The 19,643-nt window shown below is 50.7% G+C and overlaps 1 protein-coding gene across 1 annotated transcript in view; it reads right to left on the bottom strand.

Moving 5' to 3' along the window:
• The window catches only part of BIN2 (bridging integrator 2), a 319,199-nt gene extending 311,010 nt beyond the window's left edge, over nucleotides 1-8,189 (bottom strand). Inside the window, exon 1 of the mRNA XM_078688858.1 lies at nucleotides 8,066-8,189. Coding sequence (XP_078544984.1) covers nucleotides 8,066-8,143 — 78 coding nt within the window. The 5' untranslated portion in view covers nucleotides 8,144-8,189. The remainder of the gene's footprint in view (nucleotides 1-8,065) is intronic.
• Nucleotides 8,190-19,643: the final 11,454 nt, after the last annotated feature.

The following is a 19,643-nucleotide window of genomic DNA, read 5'->3' on the forward strand; positions in this document are numbered from 1 at the left end:
GTGTCAGTGGTTTAGGTAGGCCCCTGATTTTATCTGTTGTTGCGTACTTTCCAGCTGAAATGACTAATGATTTTGTGACTAGTCCACTTTGCCTGGAGAAGGTGAAGCTTCTTATGCTTGTTCAATTGCACAGTTGTGCCTAGTGCACAGCAACCCCCCCTGGATTTAAAGGTTACTCATCTCATTGGAGATTTTGGACGGCGGCATGTTTAGCAGCCGACCTTTTGGCATTACATGTTGGTTGTGGTTGTTATGTTATTTTTCAGTGATTGACCTAACCCTTATTCCTTTTTTGTTTTGTGCCACACACTTTTCAAAAGTACTTAACAAGATGTCTTTGGCGTTTTTTGGTGAGATGGAGATGGGGAAGCGGGGTGGAGATGCTGCTGTGAGGTTGTGGCGGGGCGCAGGGTGGGGACTTACCTGAAGTAACACGATGTCAGTGATTAGCATATGTACATGGAACGTGCGCGGCATTCATACACCTTCACGCAGATACCAAATTTACTCCTACCTTAAGCGGCATCGAATCCATATTGCACTCTTGTAGGAAATGCACCTCAACAAGGCGGAAGTGCATACACTACGCCGTAGATGGCGGGGGTAACTTTATGCCACAGAGTTCTCGTCATACGCCCGTGGGGCACTGATATGGGTGAGGCCGGGAGTGGGACCCCATTTACAGTCTCGCACACTCGCATAGATCAGGAGGGTAGGTTTGTAATCGTGCAAGGCAAGCTAGACAGGCGACCTGTGGTCCTGACATCGTTATATGCCCCTAACACTGATCAGGGGTTTTTTCTTGCAAAACTATCAACAGACCTGGCACCTTGGCACGGGGGCCCCTGGGTTTTGGGAGGCGACTATAATTGTATCCTTGATGCTGGGTTAGACCGCTCCTTCCCGCCCCTGCCGGGTACCCCTGCACAGGGAGCGATGAAGGCCCTGGTTGCCTGGGCCTTGCAATGGGACTTACATGATGCCTGGCGAAACCGCAACCCCATACGAAAACATACTCCTATTACTCAGACGCACACGCATTACATGTCAGGTTGGACAGATTTATGCTATCTAGCGAATTGCTCCCACATGTCGCTGACACCTATTACATGGGTCACACTCACTCCGACCATAACCTGCATGTGCTAGTTCTGACCTGGGATTGCCCTCACCCACCCATCCCCACCTGGAGGCTACAACCGGCTTTATTACTGGATGCCCCTTTTCGCAATTCATTAGGTACACAGATTGCGCACTACTTTGAGGAGAATACTGACACAGCATCCATCCCCCAAATCGAATGGGACGCATTTAAAGTTGTCACTAGGGGCCATTGCCTGGTTACACAAGCTAACATGCGGAAGCAACTAGATGGGGAACTAACACACATAGAAGCCGACCTGCTCCGATTGGAACAAGACGCAGTGGCGGGCAATGAGGAATCACTATCGGAAGCACGCGCAGAACATGAGCGATTGCTAGTGAGGCTATGTCACATTAACTATGCAGCCCATTCAGCACGCACACATCATCTTGGAGACACACCCGGGAAACTGTTGGCTTGGCTGATCCGACAGGAAGACAGGCTGACACCTGTGGCAGCGATACGTACTATTCAGGGAGACATTGCGTACACTCAAAGCGACATACAGGCGACATTCGTGGACCATTACAGAATGTTATACTGTTCACGGTTACGAGTCCCCCGCACTGAGATAATTCAATACCTCTCTGACATACCACTACCAGCGATTGATGACACACAGAGAGATGAATTAGAAGCCCCGCTTATGCCAGATGAGTTACGTATGGTCATATTTGCTTTATCTAATGGCAAGTCCCCTAGCCCGGACGGGCTGCCTGCTGAATTTTATAAAGCCTACCCTGATATTCTAATCCCTGAGCTACTAAAGGTATACAAGGCGGCTATCTTGGACTCCTCCCTCCCACCCACGATGAACGAAGCTAACCTCATTTCCCTCCCTAAGCCTGGCAGAGACCACATGCAATTGGGCTCGTACCGACCGCTGGCCCTCCTGAACACCGATTATAAGATACTTTCCTCCACGCTGGCTCAGCGTCTGGCCCCCTTGGTTCCTACCCTTGTGCATAGTGATCATAACGGCTTTGTACCCACTCACAGTACCTCCCACAACATAAGAAGGCTGTTCAGGGTGCAACAGTACGCTACGCTGCAGTGGCCTTGCTCGGGGTGTCTGGTATTGGACCTGGAAAAGGCCTTCGACTCAGTGGAGTGGCCTTATCTCCTAGCTGTCTTGCAGCAATATGGCCTTGGCGATGAGTATATCGATATGGCCAGTTTACTGTATCAGAAACCTACGGTGCGCGAACGCACAGGACACCTACTGTCAGACACCATCGGTGTAAAGAGAGGCACTAGGCAGGGATGTCCTTTGTCCCCGCTGCTTTTCTCGTTAGCAATGGAGCCTCTGGCAGCGCTACCGAGGACACAAGGTGTGGAGTGGGGGATCCCCCTGGCGGATGGTCTCCACACAGTCTCCCTATATGCGGATGACCTCCTTTTATACGTCAAAGACCTGATCTGCTTGCCGCCGACGCTGTCGGACGCCTTTCACAACTTTGAGACTATATCAGGTCTCAGGGTCAATTGGGCCAAATCTGGAGTATATTCCTTTAACCCAGACGCTCAGGAATGTGAGGTCCGCATCAACGACGAAAGGCTCACCTGGTACCCCACTACTTTCCGATACCTGGGAATCCATATCTACAGAACCCTGCCAGATGTGCTGGAAGGCAACCTAGTGCGGGCAATCTCTTCCTTACAAGCGCAAATGGCCTTTTGGAAGACTCTCCCCCTTAATGTGCCTAGTCGAGTTACACTGACAAAAATGATATTTTTACCAAGATTATTGTATTATTAAGCTAACATCCCAGTGTATGTCCCGGTGCGAATTTTTAGGGAACTGGAAACTTTGGTCAGGAACCTGATATGGAATACAGGGAGACCCCGGGTTGCATTGACAAAACTATACGCACCTGTGGAAGCGGGAGGACTAGCAGTACCTAACCAGGAGCTTTACTATCTGGCGTCACAGCTGCAGTGGGTGACGGGATGGTTGGGTGGACGGCACCTAAGTGATACTGCCACGGATGCTACAGTCTGGACCAACGCACAGATCCACGCACTGTTCCACCCTTTGGCCAAGACTACATGCCCTTCGCAGTTACACTTAGCAGTGGCCCGCAAATGCTATATTCGCAGCCTGAAGCTTACCAGAGCAGTGACGCCCTACGCCCCAGCACTCCCACTGTTGGAAACACCCAGAGAAGGCGGCGTAGTAATGGAGGCCGCACTGACACCCTGGATGCGGGCTGGGGTAGACACGCAGGGGGACTTGTATGCAGATGAAGCCCTGGTTCCCTTTGCAACACTAGCTGCAGACACGGGACTCCCAGCTGGGCAGGTCCTGCTACACGCGACCATCACGCACACGTACACGCGGACCTGGAACGATCTCTCCGAGGAGTTGCCCACACACCTTTTAATCCAATACTTATATGTCATGGGAAATGGCCCCCATGTGGTCCATTGGCTAACGCAGGCGCTATTGGCACACACACAATGTTCCTTACAGCCACTCCGAGACAAATGGGAGGCAGACAGGGGAAGGGCATGGACGGATAAGGAATGGGCGATGGCACTGGCCAGTCCCCGTAATGTACCACGCAACTCCTGCTTTAAGCTTATCGAATTTTATATATTGCACCGCGCGTACTTGACGCCTCATAAAATTAACAAGTACTTTGCGATCGCAACTAATGCGTGTCCGAGATGCTCGCTGACTGATGCGGACCTACTCCATATGATGTGGTCCTGCCCCAACATACAGACATATTGGTACACAGTGACGGTTCTGTTGGCGCAGAGCGCCGGTGGCAGCCATCAAACCACGCGGGAGGTACTACTGGGTCTCTACAAAAGAACAAAACACAACAAAGTTCCTTCTAGATTCTGGGACCTAGGACTCATAACGGCTAAGAGACTGCTCACTAAACGATGGAAGAGCAGTGAACCCCCACATGTGAAGCACTGGCGCACCTCATTTGACAACTGGGCTAGGGCAGAGAGCATTACTCTACATAGGGAGGAGACGGCGGGACTGAGAAAATTCCCCATTGCGCAACTCTGGGATGATACCTTTTAGTCTTTCCACCGTGTATGCCTTGCCCAGGGCATTATTTAGCCACTTTTCACCTGGGGCCTCGCCTGGGAAGGGGATGAGATACAGGGCTACACGTCCCCACGACTGCCAATTGCCACGCATCTGCATGTAATGAATTGCACCCACTTTACACATTAATGCTACTGACCCATGTAAAGACGACACTAACCCCCCTTGGCGCCGAGAGCTTGCTATCCACCTGCCATGCAGGATCAGCTTTGTCCCCCTGGAGGGCTCCTCGCTGCGACGGGCTCCTGCCTACCGCGCCCCCCAACGCTAACACTTCTCTAACACCGAAGACGCCCACTCATGACAATATATGGCACTACCTCTTATTTTAAATGTTGTAACCATTTTAATTTCTACCTTCCTAATTCTTTCCCCTTTTCTTTCTTCGTTAGTTACGCATTTTAGCGTTGGAATAGTTATTATACATGGATTAACACATTTTTCGCGCTGTTTTTTGAATATCGGATTTATATATCAATCGCTTTCCACTTCACAACGCTTGTACACGGATGCACGCTGGACATGACGTCACATGCTTACTAAAGAGTGGAAGTTGACAGTGACGTGTGATTGGAAGATTAAGCCAAAGGGAATTACATTTAAACACCACACGGCGCATGGCACTCTGCACCCACTGGCTGAACACTATTTGCGCGCCTTTTTCAAAACACACTAAACCCATGACTATTTTTAATCTCAGCCTGGGGCACATTCGGATTTTCAGATACCCAGCACCCTCCAATTCTCAGATACGATCATTTTGTACTATAAAATATATGATTTGGCATAGTGAAAATAGTGCCCTGGGGAACTGATCTCTGCTTTCTCTTTCCTCCCTCATATTTGCTTTTTCCCGCTTTCACTTCTTCCTTGTGTTGGGTGGAATGAGGTGGAAAAACTGTGTTACGGGGAAATGTGCTATCCTCTGACGGTTATATTTTGAAGATGAGATGATGTGTTACATTTGCTTGTTTGTGGAATTTGACACGTATTGTAAGCGCATAAAGAAACCAAATAAAGATATTCAAACAAAAAAATGGGTGTAATTAAAGTTGTACCAGGGATTTGAGTTGGTTTTGTCATGCTTTCCTGTAGGGTTTTAGTCCTATTTGACATTTTTACAGATCTCATTTTCCTGCTGATGTATTAAATTATCAGTTTTGTTGAATCAGGCTTGCACCTCTGTGGTCTGTTTATTTATTTATCGGGATTGTCTGTGTGTGTACGCTCCTGTTTTTCTGGATAACTCTTAGGAGTTTGGGCGTTCCGCGCCTTGCAGTAAATTGACAGCCCTAGTAGCTGGTTTTACACAGAGGGGGTGATCGTGAATGAGATTGTACAGAGACCTACTTGGTGTTCCACACCCTCCAGTAAGTTGGGTTCATCTTTACTTGTTTTTTGTTGCACAGGAAATATACTGCTGTTATAGCGCCTAGGAGCGTGCTAGGACCAGGCCACCTGCTGATCTGTGTCTGGAAGAATTTGATAAAAGGGGCTGAGTGGGAGCACAGCAAGCCACCCGCAAGCCACACCCAGACCTAGCTGGACTGCTTCCGCAGGGACCCAGGCTCATTCTTGGCGGACGGTGGCTACTATTGCCGAACTCATGCCCAGAACTTATCACCAGTGTCACCAGTTGGCCAAGCGGCTGGCTGGAGGAGTTGCAGGTTGCTGGTAGAGGTTGAAGATGAGCTAGGACGGCCTCAACTTCTCCTATTCCGCCATTAGAGAGCGCTGTTTTGGGTCTGGCGCCTTCCCCCACTAGCAGGGCCGAACTGGCTACCGGGCGTTTTGGAATGCTGCTGAGTTGGGGGCTGATTTAGTTGATGGGGACCTGCGTGTACTAAACGAAATAAGTTTTGTTTTTATTTCGAAGCACACGCAGGTCTCCATGAACGAAATCAGTCCCCACCGCAGTGAAATCAGCCCCCAGTTCGGCAGCATTCCAAACTGCCCGGTAGTCAGTCCGGCCCTGCCCACTACACTGGAGGGCAGGCTGGGTGGATAGGAAGTGGATGAAGTGAAATCAGGCCAGCAAAGTTCAGAGCTAGACGGGGCAGCAGGGCTCAGCAGGATTTCTTCCGCTAAGTGCTATCTGGCTCTGTCTTATTATCCCTCCACCTGCCTGCAGCCCTCGTTAAGGACACACCTGTACCTGGTTGATGTTGCTCCTGCGGATGTCTTTTGGTCACCTCTGAGCTCGACTGGGCCCAGAACCCCGTGTACAGACTCTGACTCCGCCTCAGTATGCTGGCCCTCCGAGGCAGCCATGGGTCGCAGCCGCAGCCCAACAAAAGAGGCAGACGAATGGGGGGATGGACTTGGGAAGCTGCAGGACCGGCAACACAGGCACTGGCATGGGCAAACTGGCACGGGTAAACTGCAGGACCATAATACCACACAAATGAGTAATCGTGTACTAGATCCAAATTACAGGGAAGGAGGATCAAAATGGACATACTGGTCAAGAGATTATGTATAAAATATCTGTATTGCCTCAAGTAGATGAGGATAATTCCAAGTAGCGAGCCTTAAAAATTGTAGGAAAATTTTCCTGGGATGGCGGGCGGCTGAGCTCCGTCGCAACATAGGGTACGACACCACATCCTCAGAAGTGCTCCTGGAAACTTGTGCCTGTTGCAACGTTCCAAGTGTACTGCTGGTATTATTTGTGACTGCCACAAAAATATAAAACTGCGTTCAGCGGAAGATCTCTGTCCGCAACTTTACATTTTCCTGTATGAACAGGGACCTGTGTATCTATCCATGCATGCTTTTGTTTGAGAGAGTTAGAACCTCTACATGCATTCAAAGGTCACATTCTCTAACATTAAAAGGGCAATTTAAACATGGACGTATGCCAGGAATATGACAACGGTGACTAGATGTTAGAAAAACCCCAGAACAATGCAACAGTTGAGCTATAGTGTAAGTTCTCCACGTGTACTTGACGGAATATAGGGGCATATTATCAAGGACAGGCGATACATTATCGCCGCAGGCCATTATCGCCGCTTTATCGGCAGTTTCCTGCCGATAAAAGCGGCGATAATGTATCGCCTGTCCTTGATAATATGCCCCATAGAGTGTTAATTTTGTAAGTATATTTTAGGTCATGTTCACAATGAGGATTTTGTCATTCAAAAATATCTATTTCTGTTTTATTTCATATATTTATTACTGCCAAAACCACACACACTGCACATCAGTGAAAATAAGTGTGGCCCAATAAAGCATTCCATTGTGATCGAATGTACAAACACATAAACATTCACAGATGTACTACTCCATTACAAATGTCCAACTCCAATGTAGGTTTTATTTTGAATTCACTCTGCAGAGCAAGATATTTCTGCCGATGCTCATAATGCCTATTTATTAATATTTTATTTCACTAAAAGGCGTCACCCCATAGTGCCGTGATTTTGGGTAAATATATTTGTCTATACCATTTGCACACGAAAAAGAAGAATCGCATAAACAACAGATCTAGATTCTCTGAGATTTCTATGCCATTTATATTTGCCATTTTTGCGAATAGTCAGTTGCATCTGGGCTAACAGTCATGGCCCTTACTCAATGATAGTACATAGAATATTAGTCTACTTGGTGCATCTGTCTGTATGCCTGTTGGTTAAAGCCTGTGGGATTAGCACAGTATCTGACTGGATCCCAAAATGCACTAGAACTCTGTGCCGTTTTTATTCCACAAGAACATGCACAAATCTTATCAACCAGAAATACAAAGATAATTAAAAACAAGAAAAAGGACGAGTGGCTGAGCGTATCACTGTAGCCCTGTTACATCCCTAACAGCTTCACAACAACATCCATAACATCCATTTCGGTACCTTCTCCTGGGCACGACTGAAGCGCTTCTGCATGTTCTTTGCAAAAAGCCCAGCTCCACCTGGCTTCCCCTCCGCCATGGCTGCAGTTTGTACTTCTGATGAACAGTTCAGAAGTGTAGTTTTGTTTTCTTTTGACACTTCTCTGTGGTTTCCAAAAGTTCAGTCAATTAAGGAAGTGAGACGTGTCAAGTTCCTCCCAGCGCGCATTGCATCCGCTTGCACATCAGATTACAGAGGGGTTGGTAGGCTCATTTTGTTGTTGATTCTTTCCCTTCTGCAGTCGCGGCATCACCCTACTGGTGAAGTTGAAAGAGCAGCTAGTAATCCTCGTGTTTTCTGTTGCATTTCTGTCAGACCTAGTAAGCGCTTTGTGCCGTCTTCCTTTGCCCTATCCTTATGCTCAGTTTACCCTCAAATGCCAGAAAGGTTACCTCATCCTCCCCTTCCTATTGGCAGATGCCATAACTAATATACCACCATCTTGATTGTGGCGCTGGCTAGTGGCTGTGCTGGCATTCATTGAGAGACCTGTAGTTGGAGGGCTAAGCAGAGGTGCACAACATGCTCAACAGAGTTATCCTTCACTGCAACAAAACATAAAGCATGCCCTTGTCCAATGGCTTGCTCTTCACATTTCCTTTGCAGCGACAGACAGAGAATTAAATGGCAGCTCTCTATGTGAAACCCAGGCATTGGTCCTACTTCTCTTTCTGTTGCCTTTCCCTGCCTACCACACACAGGTGCTCCTGCCGATGGGGGCTCACAGAAGAAGCTGGAATACCAAAGATGTGGCCCTAGCCCAACCCCTACCAACCATATGAAGTGAGACACCCGGCCACATGACGTCATGACCACGCAGCACGCACCCCGAGGGCTGGGCGCAGTCCGAGGGGATAAATAAAGGGCGGTGGCTGCTCGGGGTCAGAGTGCGGCCAGAACCTGTATCGCCGTAGTGGGCTCTTTGTGTGTAGGTGGGGGGAGGGGGGGAGCAATGGTCCCCCGATACTAAAGGGCATCTCCCTCACCATAGTTAGAGTAACTTTCCTGACTGGACTGTTTCCTTCCCAGCGTAACGTTGTTGACTTTCCAGAGGACACAGGTGCTCACGACCCCAGGCTAACTGGACCCTGCTATGGGAGTCTCTCAGAGACAGCAGGTTGCCTTTTCCTCTCTGATGCAGACAGGATAACCTCTTGGAAACCCCTGCAGACATATGTCAGGCTCTGCGTCATCCATAGCAGCCTTACAGAAGGGAAGCTACTGTCTTTGTCATACCTCCACGTCCATGTTTGAGATGTGATACACTCAGGGCCCGATTCACAGAACGAATTTAAGACTAAATCCTAAACTTACTACTATTTGGTATTCACAGAATGCAGGCCGCCCGACACGGAGCCGCAGGTGACCCTCATCAGAGGGCGGGCACCGTAGTGCCACAGGAGGGCCGCGCACCAGCCCTCAGGGGTCCAGCGGCCGGAGGGCGCTGCCAGGGGCCATGACGTCATCGCGGTTTATTGGGGGGTGTGGGGGGACAAGGTATTTATGTCTCCTCCACGCCTCTGAGCAGTCTCTTTTGTTTCGCTGCCCTCGATGTTAAATGCTGCCCAGGACGTTACGGACTTAAGGTGAGAGCCGTTTTGGGTCGGGCATCCTGCTGGTTGGGCGCCGTTGGGGGGCTTGGGTCTCCATCCATGTGGGGGGTTTCTGGGCACAGGGTTGGGGGTATTTTAAATTGGTAATATTGCTTTACTTTTATTCGTAGGTGGCCTAATTTTTCGTTTGCCACGGGGTTATACACTATAGCTGGGAGTATTTTCGTTGTGCTCTGTTGTATGTTTACTTAGTTTCCTTCCTGGGGTTTAACTGTTTTTACTGTGTAACTGTTTTTATATTTAACTTTTTGGTGCTCCGCTACTTGGTATGTGTTTATTTAATTTTCCTATTGCGGGGCGGGTTCGTGGGGAACAATTCAACTGCTGAATCTGGCGCTTCCTTTTGCGCGTCTGCCTCGGGGTCCGGAGGGCCAGGGTCCTTCCCGGGAGCCTGCGGCTTGGCTTAGTAGTTTCCCCGGAGTTTGGAGGTGGGGGGGGCTGCGGGCAGCAGGCCTGACCTGACTCTCGGGGTCAGGGACCTTTTCGCCTTTTATGTACTCTCTCTGCGGGTCTTTGGCTGTCGCGTGCTAGGTTCTGGCATGCTCCCTCGAGCGAGATAGGCAGTCCACTCGATGATTTGGCCCACAGTATGAGGGGAAAGTTGTCGCTCTCGTAGATCCCTCGGGGCAGGTTACTGTTTAGCCCAGGTGTCGCAGGCCTTCCTTCTGTGGAGTTTATGTCCCTCTGACTGTGACATGGGTTTTGGGTGCCTGTGGTCCTTCGTCGGGGAAGGTGGCCATTGGTTGGGGCCGCCATTGCCGGACATGAGGGTCAAGCACCCAGGCGGCCATTTTGTGGTGTAACGGTCAGTTCGGCCATGGGGGGAGGGGCGGGGTTTGGGTGGCCATCTTGTCACCTTTACCTCAGGCCTGCCCTGTGGTGCAGGGGCCTATACTTTGTGGAACTTTGTTGTTGTCCTGGTGCTCGCGTCTTACTTTTACAGGGATGCTTGGCGGTGCAGGGCACCGCGGGTTCAGCTGGCCCCATGTTTAGTACATGGGCCAGCGACTTTAATAAGGGTTTCTTCTTTATTAAAGTCTCTTCTGCTCCGGCCTGCGGCTGGCGTGCATAGCATCTCCTTTCTACGTCTTTTAATAGCCCACGTTGTAGCGCTCTCAGATATTTTAACTGCTGTACTTCATGTAACCCTTCGGACTCCCTACGCGGTCCTCTTGTCTTCTTGCCTTCCGGGGTTTTCGAGGGCCCGACCCCCGGCGGGCCCTTGTCCACGTTTACTGCCTGCTTTTAACTAGGAAAGTAGTGGCCTTGGTTCATGCTGCAGGATTAAGGACCTGTTTCATTGAAGGCATGGGTTCGAGGACCGGCGCTGCCAGTTACTTGCACTTCCTGCCCTGGTTTTCTTTCCTGATTTTTACTCCGGTGTGTCCCGTTTAGCACTGACAGGGTGAGCACTTCTCTGGGTCCTGCCCCCTGCTCTGACCCTCTGTCCAGGGCATTCCTTCCCTTGTGAAAGTTTACGGGGCGCAGGGCCATGCATTGCCTCGCGGGGGTCGGGCGTGGCAGCATCCCTCTCCTTTTCAGTCCCCCGCGCTCCCACTCTGTATCTGGTTACGGAGGTTACAGTGCACGGTTCCGCAGTGCCCTGTAGGAGGCCATGCACGCTGCGAGGCTTGGCCTGCTGTCTTGCTCTGTGCGCCACTTCGTCTGTTTCCTGTGTCCCGGCCCGCCTGCCTCCAGCATCCCAGTGTAGGTTCTGGCGGGCCGAGGGGGGGGGGGTTCCACTCGGCGGCTTGTGGGCTAACGCATTACGCCCCCCCCCTCTCCTTGGCTCTCGTGGGTCTCGGTTTCGTGAGGCGGTGGCCTCTCACACGAGTTCAGGTGCACATTCAACCAATTTTCTAGCGGAACGTCGGATATATGCTGTCTCTTCCTTTCAGGGCTGCTGTTCCTATCGTGCAGTATTAACAGGCTTATTCCTAACCATTTAACCACGGATTACTTTAAGATACAGTTTCGTTAAGGTTGCATGTGGGATAGCCATGGAATAGCAATGTTGGTATAGCTTGGAGGAATACACGTTCACAGCGCGACGCAGTCTAAAGGGTGTACAGAGCGGGGGCCTCTCTCGGCAGTTTCGGCCTTTGGACTATTTCCCTCGGGGTACAGGTTTCCCCCGATTCTCGCAGCCATGGAGTACCGATGGGGGGTATATTAGCGTTGCAGGAATACAAGGGATGTTAATTAGCAACAGAAAAATTGGTAATTTAAGGTGGCACTAATATCCATATTTTGCAGGATTGAATGTATGCGGCTAGTGAAGCCTGGAGGCACGGGAACATGAATCCAGCTGCAAGGCGCCTACGGGCGGAAGGATCACAACGGACGAAGGAGGACATTAAAAAGAATGGGAAGGAACGTTGTGACTCTGTTCTTTGTTTTACAGATTGCTAAATAAATATTCAGCAGCGGAACACCGGTGAAGCGGGACAGGTGGCCTTTAGGTGTACAGAGACAGGTATACGGGGAGAAGGAACAGCTTGGGGTTGAAGGGGAGGGAGACCTCATGCAGGCGGTAGGGGAAAGTGATCAAATAGGTGTTGGGCTAAAGAAATTGCCTTCTACAAGCACTACAACTAACGTCCGCCTTTTCCCTCCATAGTCACTTCTCACTCGCACGCTCGGAATACTTCGTATCGCTCGAAACTTGGGGTCCTCTTGTCGCATCACTGGGATGTAAGTATGGAGGGTGAGGGTTACGCACCTGTGATGTTCACGAGGGACAGGCTCTTTCACCTATGGTGTATCTGTGGCTGATCCAATTGATTTTTATCCCCAGATTCAGTGCAAGTGTTGTGAAAGCAGAATGGACAGCCAGAGTTCCCCTCCCCTCTTCCAAGAAGTTACCCAGGTGGAGGACTCGTTGCCAGGGACCTCCCAAGACGCAGTGTGGGCTAACTTTTTTGAAATGGCAAAACTGAAGGGCCTGGCTTGGGCTCAGAACTTGATGAGCATGCCAGAGCCAGAGGATTCGGGGTGCCCGGCAGAATCCCCTTCGGCCGACAACTCGAACAATACTGATGCCGCTCCTTCCAGGCCCAAGCGGATCAGAAAACCCACGGTTAGGGATTTCCCCATGGACGCTTTGCCGCTGACTCGTAGCAAGTCTGTGGCGACCCCCAAGGAGGTCCCGTCGCCGGGGACAAGTGCTACTCCACCGCCTCCCGCCCCCCCCAAGGACACTCTGGGGTCGCAAGGTAATTTTGCTACCAAAGACGACCTGACAAAAGTTTTGGACTCATTGAACAGGTTCAGGGAGCGTTTTCAAAGGGTGGCACCTGGCCTTAGCGCCGCGACAGCTGGGGGTAGTGGCATGGTTAGCGGGAGTGCTGTTCTGGCAGCCTCCACTGTTTGGTCTTCAGTACAAGCTGCTAAGCAGGGGGATTCAGTCAATGTTGTTTCACCATCTGTGGCTCCTACGATATCTCTTGGGGCCCCTAGTGGCCCGCCGCCGGCGAGCTCCCCCGCTTCCCTTGCTGCGCCCACTGCATTGGTTTCTAGCTCCCCCTCCGCTTCTGCTAGCGCCGCTTCGGGGGGTCCTCCAGCCGGCAGCTCTTTGCCATTGCCCGTGCCTACTCCTGTCCCTGCGATCTCCAATGCTCCACCAGCGGCCAGCTCTTTGCCCGTTCCCGTGCCTACTCCTGTCCCCGCGATCTCCAATGCTCCACCAGCGGCCAGCTCTTTGCCCGTTCCCGTGCCTACTCCTGTCCCCGCGATCTCCAATGCTCCACTCCTCTCGGGGCGATGCTCTCTGGCTTGGCAGGTACCCCAGGCCGCTAAAGAGGCCATCTGGAGACGGGAGTTCATCGACATTTTCACCCTTCTCATGTTAGGGCAGGAAGGCTTGGACGCTAGAAAGCTTGGGTTTAAGGAAGAGGAGAAGAAGGTCAAGTACCAGCCATGGCCTGAGAAGAACATTGGTAATTGGCTAGAAGCTTTCTCTATCCTAGCGTCTGTTACTATGGAATGTTTCCCTGAGCAGGGCCCAGGCCTTGTTCAATACTCCAGGATCATCCATAACGAGGCCTTGAAATGGGGTGGTAATGGGTGGATCAACTATGATAGGGAGTTTCGTGGGAAAATGTCTCAGTGCCCAGAGTTAAACTGGGATCAGAAGGAGGTACAACTCTGGATGGAGCACATGGGAGCACGTGGCCAGCTTCCTGCGGGTCCAGCTAGCAGCAGTACCAGTGGACAGGCTTATGCAGGGGGAACTTCCTTTTTTCGGGGCAAGGGTAAGCATTCCTTTCGAGGGGGCCGCAGAGGAGGCGGTGCCAGAGGTGGCTTCAAGCGTTCTCCCCCCGGCACCTGCCGTTTGTTCAATAATGGGTCTTGCTCCTGGGGAAAGACATGTAAGTTTGTCCACGCCTGTAACACCTGCGGGGGGCCCCACCCCGCAATCTCAGCCTCTTGCCAATCTAAGCAGAGCTCCCAGCCAGCGAGCAAGGGTGGTCAGTAAGTTTGAGTCAGGTCTCAGGCCCCCGGTGTTGATTTCTCCACTCACGCTCTCTTCTCCCCCTCGTTGCCTTTCAGTGAGCCTTCTGGGCGCCCTCTTGCCACAGCCTCTGCTTCTCCCCCTCCAAGTACGCACCGGACGGTGCCCCTGGGAGGGTCCCCGGTGAGCATTGACAACATTACCCCTTTACTGAGGCGGTACCCCTTAGAGGCAGACAGACGCTTGTTGTTAACCGGTTTCCACGAGGGTTTTAGGATCCCTTACTCCGGTCCCCTGGGCAACAGGGATGCTGAGAACCTGAAATCTGCAAGGGATCAGCCAGAAGTGGTTAGGGCAAAGGTTGAGAAAGAGAGAGCACTGGGCAGGGTAGGAGGTCCGTTTTTGCACCCACCTTTAGAGAACTTTGTTGTATCTCCCTTGGGGGTTGTGCCTAAAAAAGAACCAGGTGCCTTTAGACTGATTCACCACCTCTCCTACCCTAAAGGGGCTTCGGTCAACGATGGGTTAGATGAGGATGCATGCTCAGTGTCTTATGCCACGCTAGATGTAGCATTGGATCTGGTCAGGAGAGTGGGCAGAGGGGCCTGGTTAGCTAAGGCTGACATCGAATCAGCTTTCAGGTTACTACCAGTCCACCCGAGCAGCTATCACCTGCTAGGTTTCAAGCTGGACGGATTGTTCTACTTTGACAAATGTATGCCCATGGGTTGTGCTGTGTCCTGTGCGTACTTCGAAGCATTCAGTTGTTTCTTGCAATGGGCACTCCAAGACACATTCGGTGTAGAAGGGGTGACTCATTACTTGGATGACTTTTTGTTCATCGGGAGCGAGGGGACACAGCGGTGCTCACAGGGCCTGGCAGATTTCGTCCATCCTGCAGATCACCTGGGGGTCCCCCTGGCCCCGGGTAAGACAGTGGGGCCAGCTCAAATTCTTACCTTTCTGGGTATAGAGATTGACACCGTGGCAGGGGAATGCAGATTACCGGAGGAGAAGGTGCGTGACCTGTCTAGTAAGATTCATGCGTTGGTAGGACTTGCAAAGCTTCCCTGGGCTGCATCCAGGGCATCCTAGGGCTGCATCCAGGGCATCCTAGGCCTGCTCAACTTTGCTGCTAGAATCATTCCAGCAGGCAGGGTCTTTGCCAGAAGACTTGCCAGGGCCACTGCAAACATGGCCAGCAAACACCACATGGTGAAGCTTAGCAAGGGAATCCAGCATGATTTGGCCATGTGGGCGGAGTTCCTGCGCAATTTCAATGGGGCAGTGATTTGGAGGGCTCCGTGGGCGGGCAGCCCTGATCTTTCTCTGTTCACGGACGCTTCGGGCAGGTGCGGTTTTGGGGCCATTTTAGACAGGGAGTGGTGCGCAGAGAAGTGGCCCAACGCATGGGTCAAGAAGAAGGTGACTGCTAAGATCACAGTACTGGAGCTCTTCCCCATTGTGGTGGCCTTCCACCTTTGGCCCACCATCTTGTCCGCCAAAAGGGTCCTGCTGTGGTCGGATAATCTAGCAGTGGTACAGGCCATCAACTCCCACCCTGCCTCTTGCCCCCTGGTTCTCTGTTTGCTGCGCGAACTGGTGCGCACTTGCTTGTATAACAATGTTGAATGCAGGTCGCGCCACATTCAGGGCATCAAGAACATCGATGCTGACGCTCTCTCTCGTTTTCAGTGGCAACGGTTCCGAGAAGCCTGGCCGAGAGCGAGAGAGGAAGGCACCCCTTTCCCCGCGCACCTCTGGTACCTGCTGAAGTGGTGAAAAGGATGAGGGCTCTGGGGGAGATGTCTCTGGCACAGAACACTGTCAATCGATACAAGGCCTGTGTGAAAAAGTTTTGTGCTACTGTCGGACATTGGGAGGTTGATGGGAATGCCGCAGAATTGAAAGTCCAGGCATTCACTTTGTGGGCCAAAGACAATAATAAGAGCCACTCTTGGATCTCTGGGCACATAGCGGCCATTAGTCATAAAGCCAAGCTATTAGGCCAGGCGGACCCTACCAGGGCATTTGTGACCAGGGCAGCATTGAAAGGGTGGGCTAGGAAGGAACACAAGGTGCCGGATAACAGATCGCCTATTGATTTTGCTACTCTGCAAAAGATGATCCTGTGCTTGCCTCAGATCACTTTGTCCACTTACGAGGCTGCGTTGTTCGCAGCTGCTTTTAGCCTTGCCTTCTTCGGCGCGTTCAGGATCTCTGAACTGGTTGCCAAATCTAAACATGACGTTTCAGGGGTAGCATTGGCTCTGGCGGATGTGCGGGTTTTGGGGGACACACTCATTATTACTCTGCGCCAATCAAAGACTGATCAGAGGGGGATAGAACTGTGGCTACAAAGCCTTGGCGCGCCAAAATTTTGCCCCGTAAGCCTCCTGTCGGATTACCTGGCCATGCGTCCTCATGGGTTGGGGTACCTCCTCTTACACGCAGATGGCACGCCCTTGACCAAATTCCAGGTAGAACAGGTAATGCACGCATGCTTGGCTGCAGCAGGTGTCTCGAAGGTGGGCAAAAAGTACAGTTCCCATTCATTCCGCATAGGCGCAGCCACGACTGCAGCCGCAGAAGGGGTACAGGTGGAAGGCATCAAGCAATTGGGGAGATGGTCTTCTGACTGTTACAAGAGATACATAAGACCAGAGAGTAACAGATAATGGGCTGGAGCACATGCAACTGTGGATATGTGGCCATTGGGTCTTGGAACAGAAGTTATATAAGGAGGCGCCCGGGGCCATGCACCTGTATTTTGTTTTGCTGTTTTGTTTAAAGTGTGGTAATCTGAACTGTGTGATTTGGTGTGTTTAATAAATAGTTACATACAAAACTTCTCTTCATTTACCAGGAACAACGGTCTGGGTGATGGGACACGAGGGGGTTTCCAGGTTGGCCCAGTGGGCAGAAAAGAGAAAGTGGAAGCATGGGTTTAACAGAACTCGTTTTCTTTGGCAAGGAGTCACTGGCTTACGATGGAGCGGGGTGCTTCGTTTGCTGACACGTGAATTACAAGGGAACGCTCAGCCCCCAGACGTGCTCATCCTACACGTGGGAGGGAACGACCTACCTTGCCTGGGGAAAAGATTTCTTTTAAGGGACATGAAAGTAAACATCATCAAAATTAGCAACTTATTGGGTCCTTGTGATCTTTGGTGGTCGGAAATCACACCACGCCGGTGTTGGGCAGGTGCTCGCTCTGGGCAAGCAGTGGAAGGGGCGCGAAGAAAAGTAAACTGCGCTATGCGTAAATTCGCTGAGCTGATGGGCTTTGGTTTTATCCGACACGGGGAACTCCATGCCAAAGCCCCTGGTTGCCTGGACGAAGAAGGCGTCCACTTGTCCAACGTAGGCATGGACTTATTTCTGCTGGACATTCAGGAGGCACTAAGCTCTTCAGGCTGCACATAGGAGGTAGATATGGTGGGGGGCCCTGCCTGTGACGGTCGCCACATCCAGGGCTGTGGAGGAATTACATGATGATCCAGAGGCGAAAGGTACTTAGGAGTACCCTATGCAGAAGCACAAAGGGTGCTGAGGCCTATTATCCCTGGGAGATCCGTGCGGTGGACCCTGGGGGTGCGACGGCGCCCCGTTATCCTACGGGCGGTTGGTTACCTGGACAACCGGGGTTTGCTTGAACGCTCCGCCCCTCGTAGGGGGGGGCGTGGGCTAGAGGGTGGACCAATGTTTCACCGGACAGGTGAGGGGCTACCCTCTCACCATCAACCGCTAAGCACCGCAAGGCCAAGGCCGCGGGCTACTTGGCCTATCAGGTGGCAAGCTGTGAGGGGCGGCTTGCCTTGGATCATCTGTAAGTTAACCCACCATGTTTTAGCAATGATATGCTAATAAACCTGCGACCACTTTTTCCCAACAACAAGTTGTCTTGTCCAATTATTTTGATGGGTTTCTGGTAATGTGAGGGGGGGATGGTGCGCGCGCCAATATTGGCACTATGCACTTACTACTTTCGGGATTCACAGAATGAACTTACTACTTTCGGTATTCACAGAATAGATTTAAGACTACTAACTTTACGTCCGCACTCGGGCCGGTGGGGAGATTTAGGAGGTGGAGATTTCAGCCATGGCTAAATCCCCACGTTTAAGCCGCAAGCTCCGCCTCCAAGCCGCAAGCTCCGCCTCCGGGCAGGAAGCTCCGCCCCCAAGCTGGAAACCCCGCTTCCGGGCCAGAATTTCCGGCCTGAGTGCGGACGTAAAGTTAGTAGTCTTAAATCTATTCTGTGAATACCGAAAGTATTAAGTTCATTCTGTGAATCTCGAAAGTAGTAAGTTCAATCTGTGAATCCCGAAAGTATTGAGTGCATTCTGTGAATACCAAATAGTAGTAAGTTTAGGATTCAGTCTTAAGTTCATTCTGTGAATCGGGCCCTCAGTGGTCGAAGTGGGGAAAAAAAAGTAGGGGAACTGTGGGCGGAGAATCAGAGGGCGGGAATAACCTGAGGATTGGATCAGTGGGCGGAGTTAGAGGTGTGGCCAGGATGCGCAAAACATCCCAATCTTTAGTATTTGTGTGGCATTTCACTGACCAGTTACAGCTTATTATGTTATGTAATTCAACCAATGGATACACATGATTATTTAACGATTAATATGAGCTATTGACATTAGAAACATATTCCACTTTGTGAATTTATTTTAATCACAGAATGTCCCAAAAATGCTTAAAAGTGGAAGCACGAGCCATTTGTTTCCGAGCCATGGAGTTTCTGTCGTCAGCAATACACAGAGACAATCAATTTTACGTGTGTAAATGACTGTATAGGAAATGTTACATAAGACAAAGGACTACAAGGTGTAGGAGTCACATGATAACCATACTAGTAGACAGTATAGTTTAATAGTGATTGGCCTGGATAAACACAAACTCAGAATTTAAAACTTAATACCATGATTGGGGGTTCTCTTTAAAAATCATTATTGATTTGTATCAAAAATAACACTTTTTGCAACATTAGGATAATCAAAGGCTTAGGGAAAAAAAACATAACGCTCTAGTTTATACCTTGCAGTTTGTATGCAGCTCTTAGATGAAAGTTAATAGCTCACGGTTCTTTGTTAGGATTTTAACTTATAAACTGCAAGTAGCAAAAGGATCTCACTGACAAAAGCAGTAACCCACTGACCTATTTACAATATGTGGAGTTTGTGATGGGCCTGGTACATTTTCTTTGCAGCAGGCACATTAACCCTCTGCACTATCTTTCCATGAGTCAAAACTTCCACTAGACAAATCTCCGATCTCGCTCTAGGAAGAAGTTTATTCATCAGAGTTATCATGACATTTTTATTATTGCTGAAAATAGCTGGCGGCCAGGAAGGAGGCAGCAAGTGCTTTTAAAACCATAATATACGACGCCCCCACTCAAAGTCAGCGCCCGTTGCAGTCACACCAGTCGCACCGCCCTAGAGCCAGCTCTTCTCAGGGGTCCTGT

The sequence above is a fragment of the Lissotriton helveticus genome, chromosome 1_1, assembly GCF_964261635.1.
Source record: "Lissotriton helveticus chromosome 1_1, aLisHel1.1, whole genome shotgun sequence".
Lineage (NCBI taxonomy): Eukaryota > Metazoa > Chordata > Amphibia > Caudata > Salamandridae > Lissotriton > Lissotriton helveticus.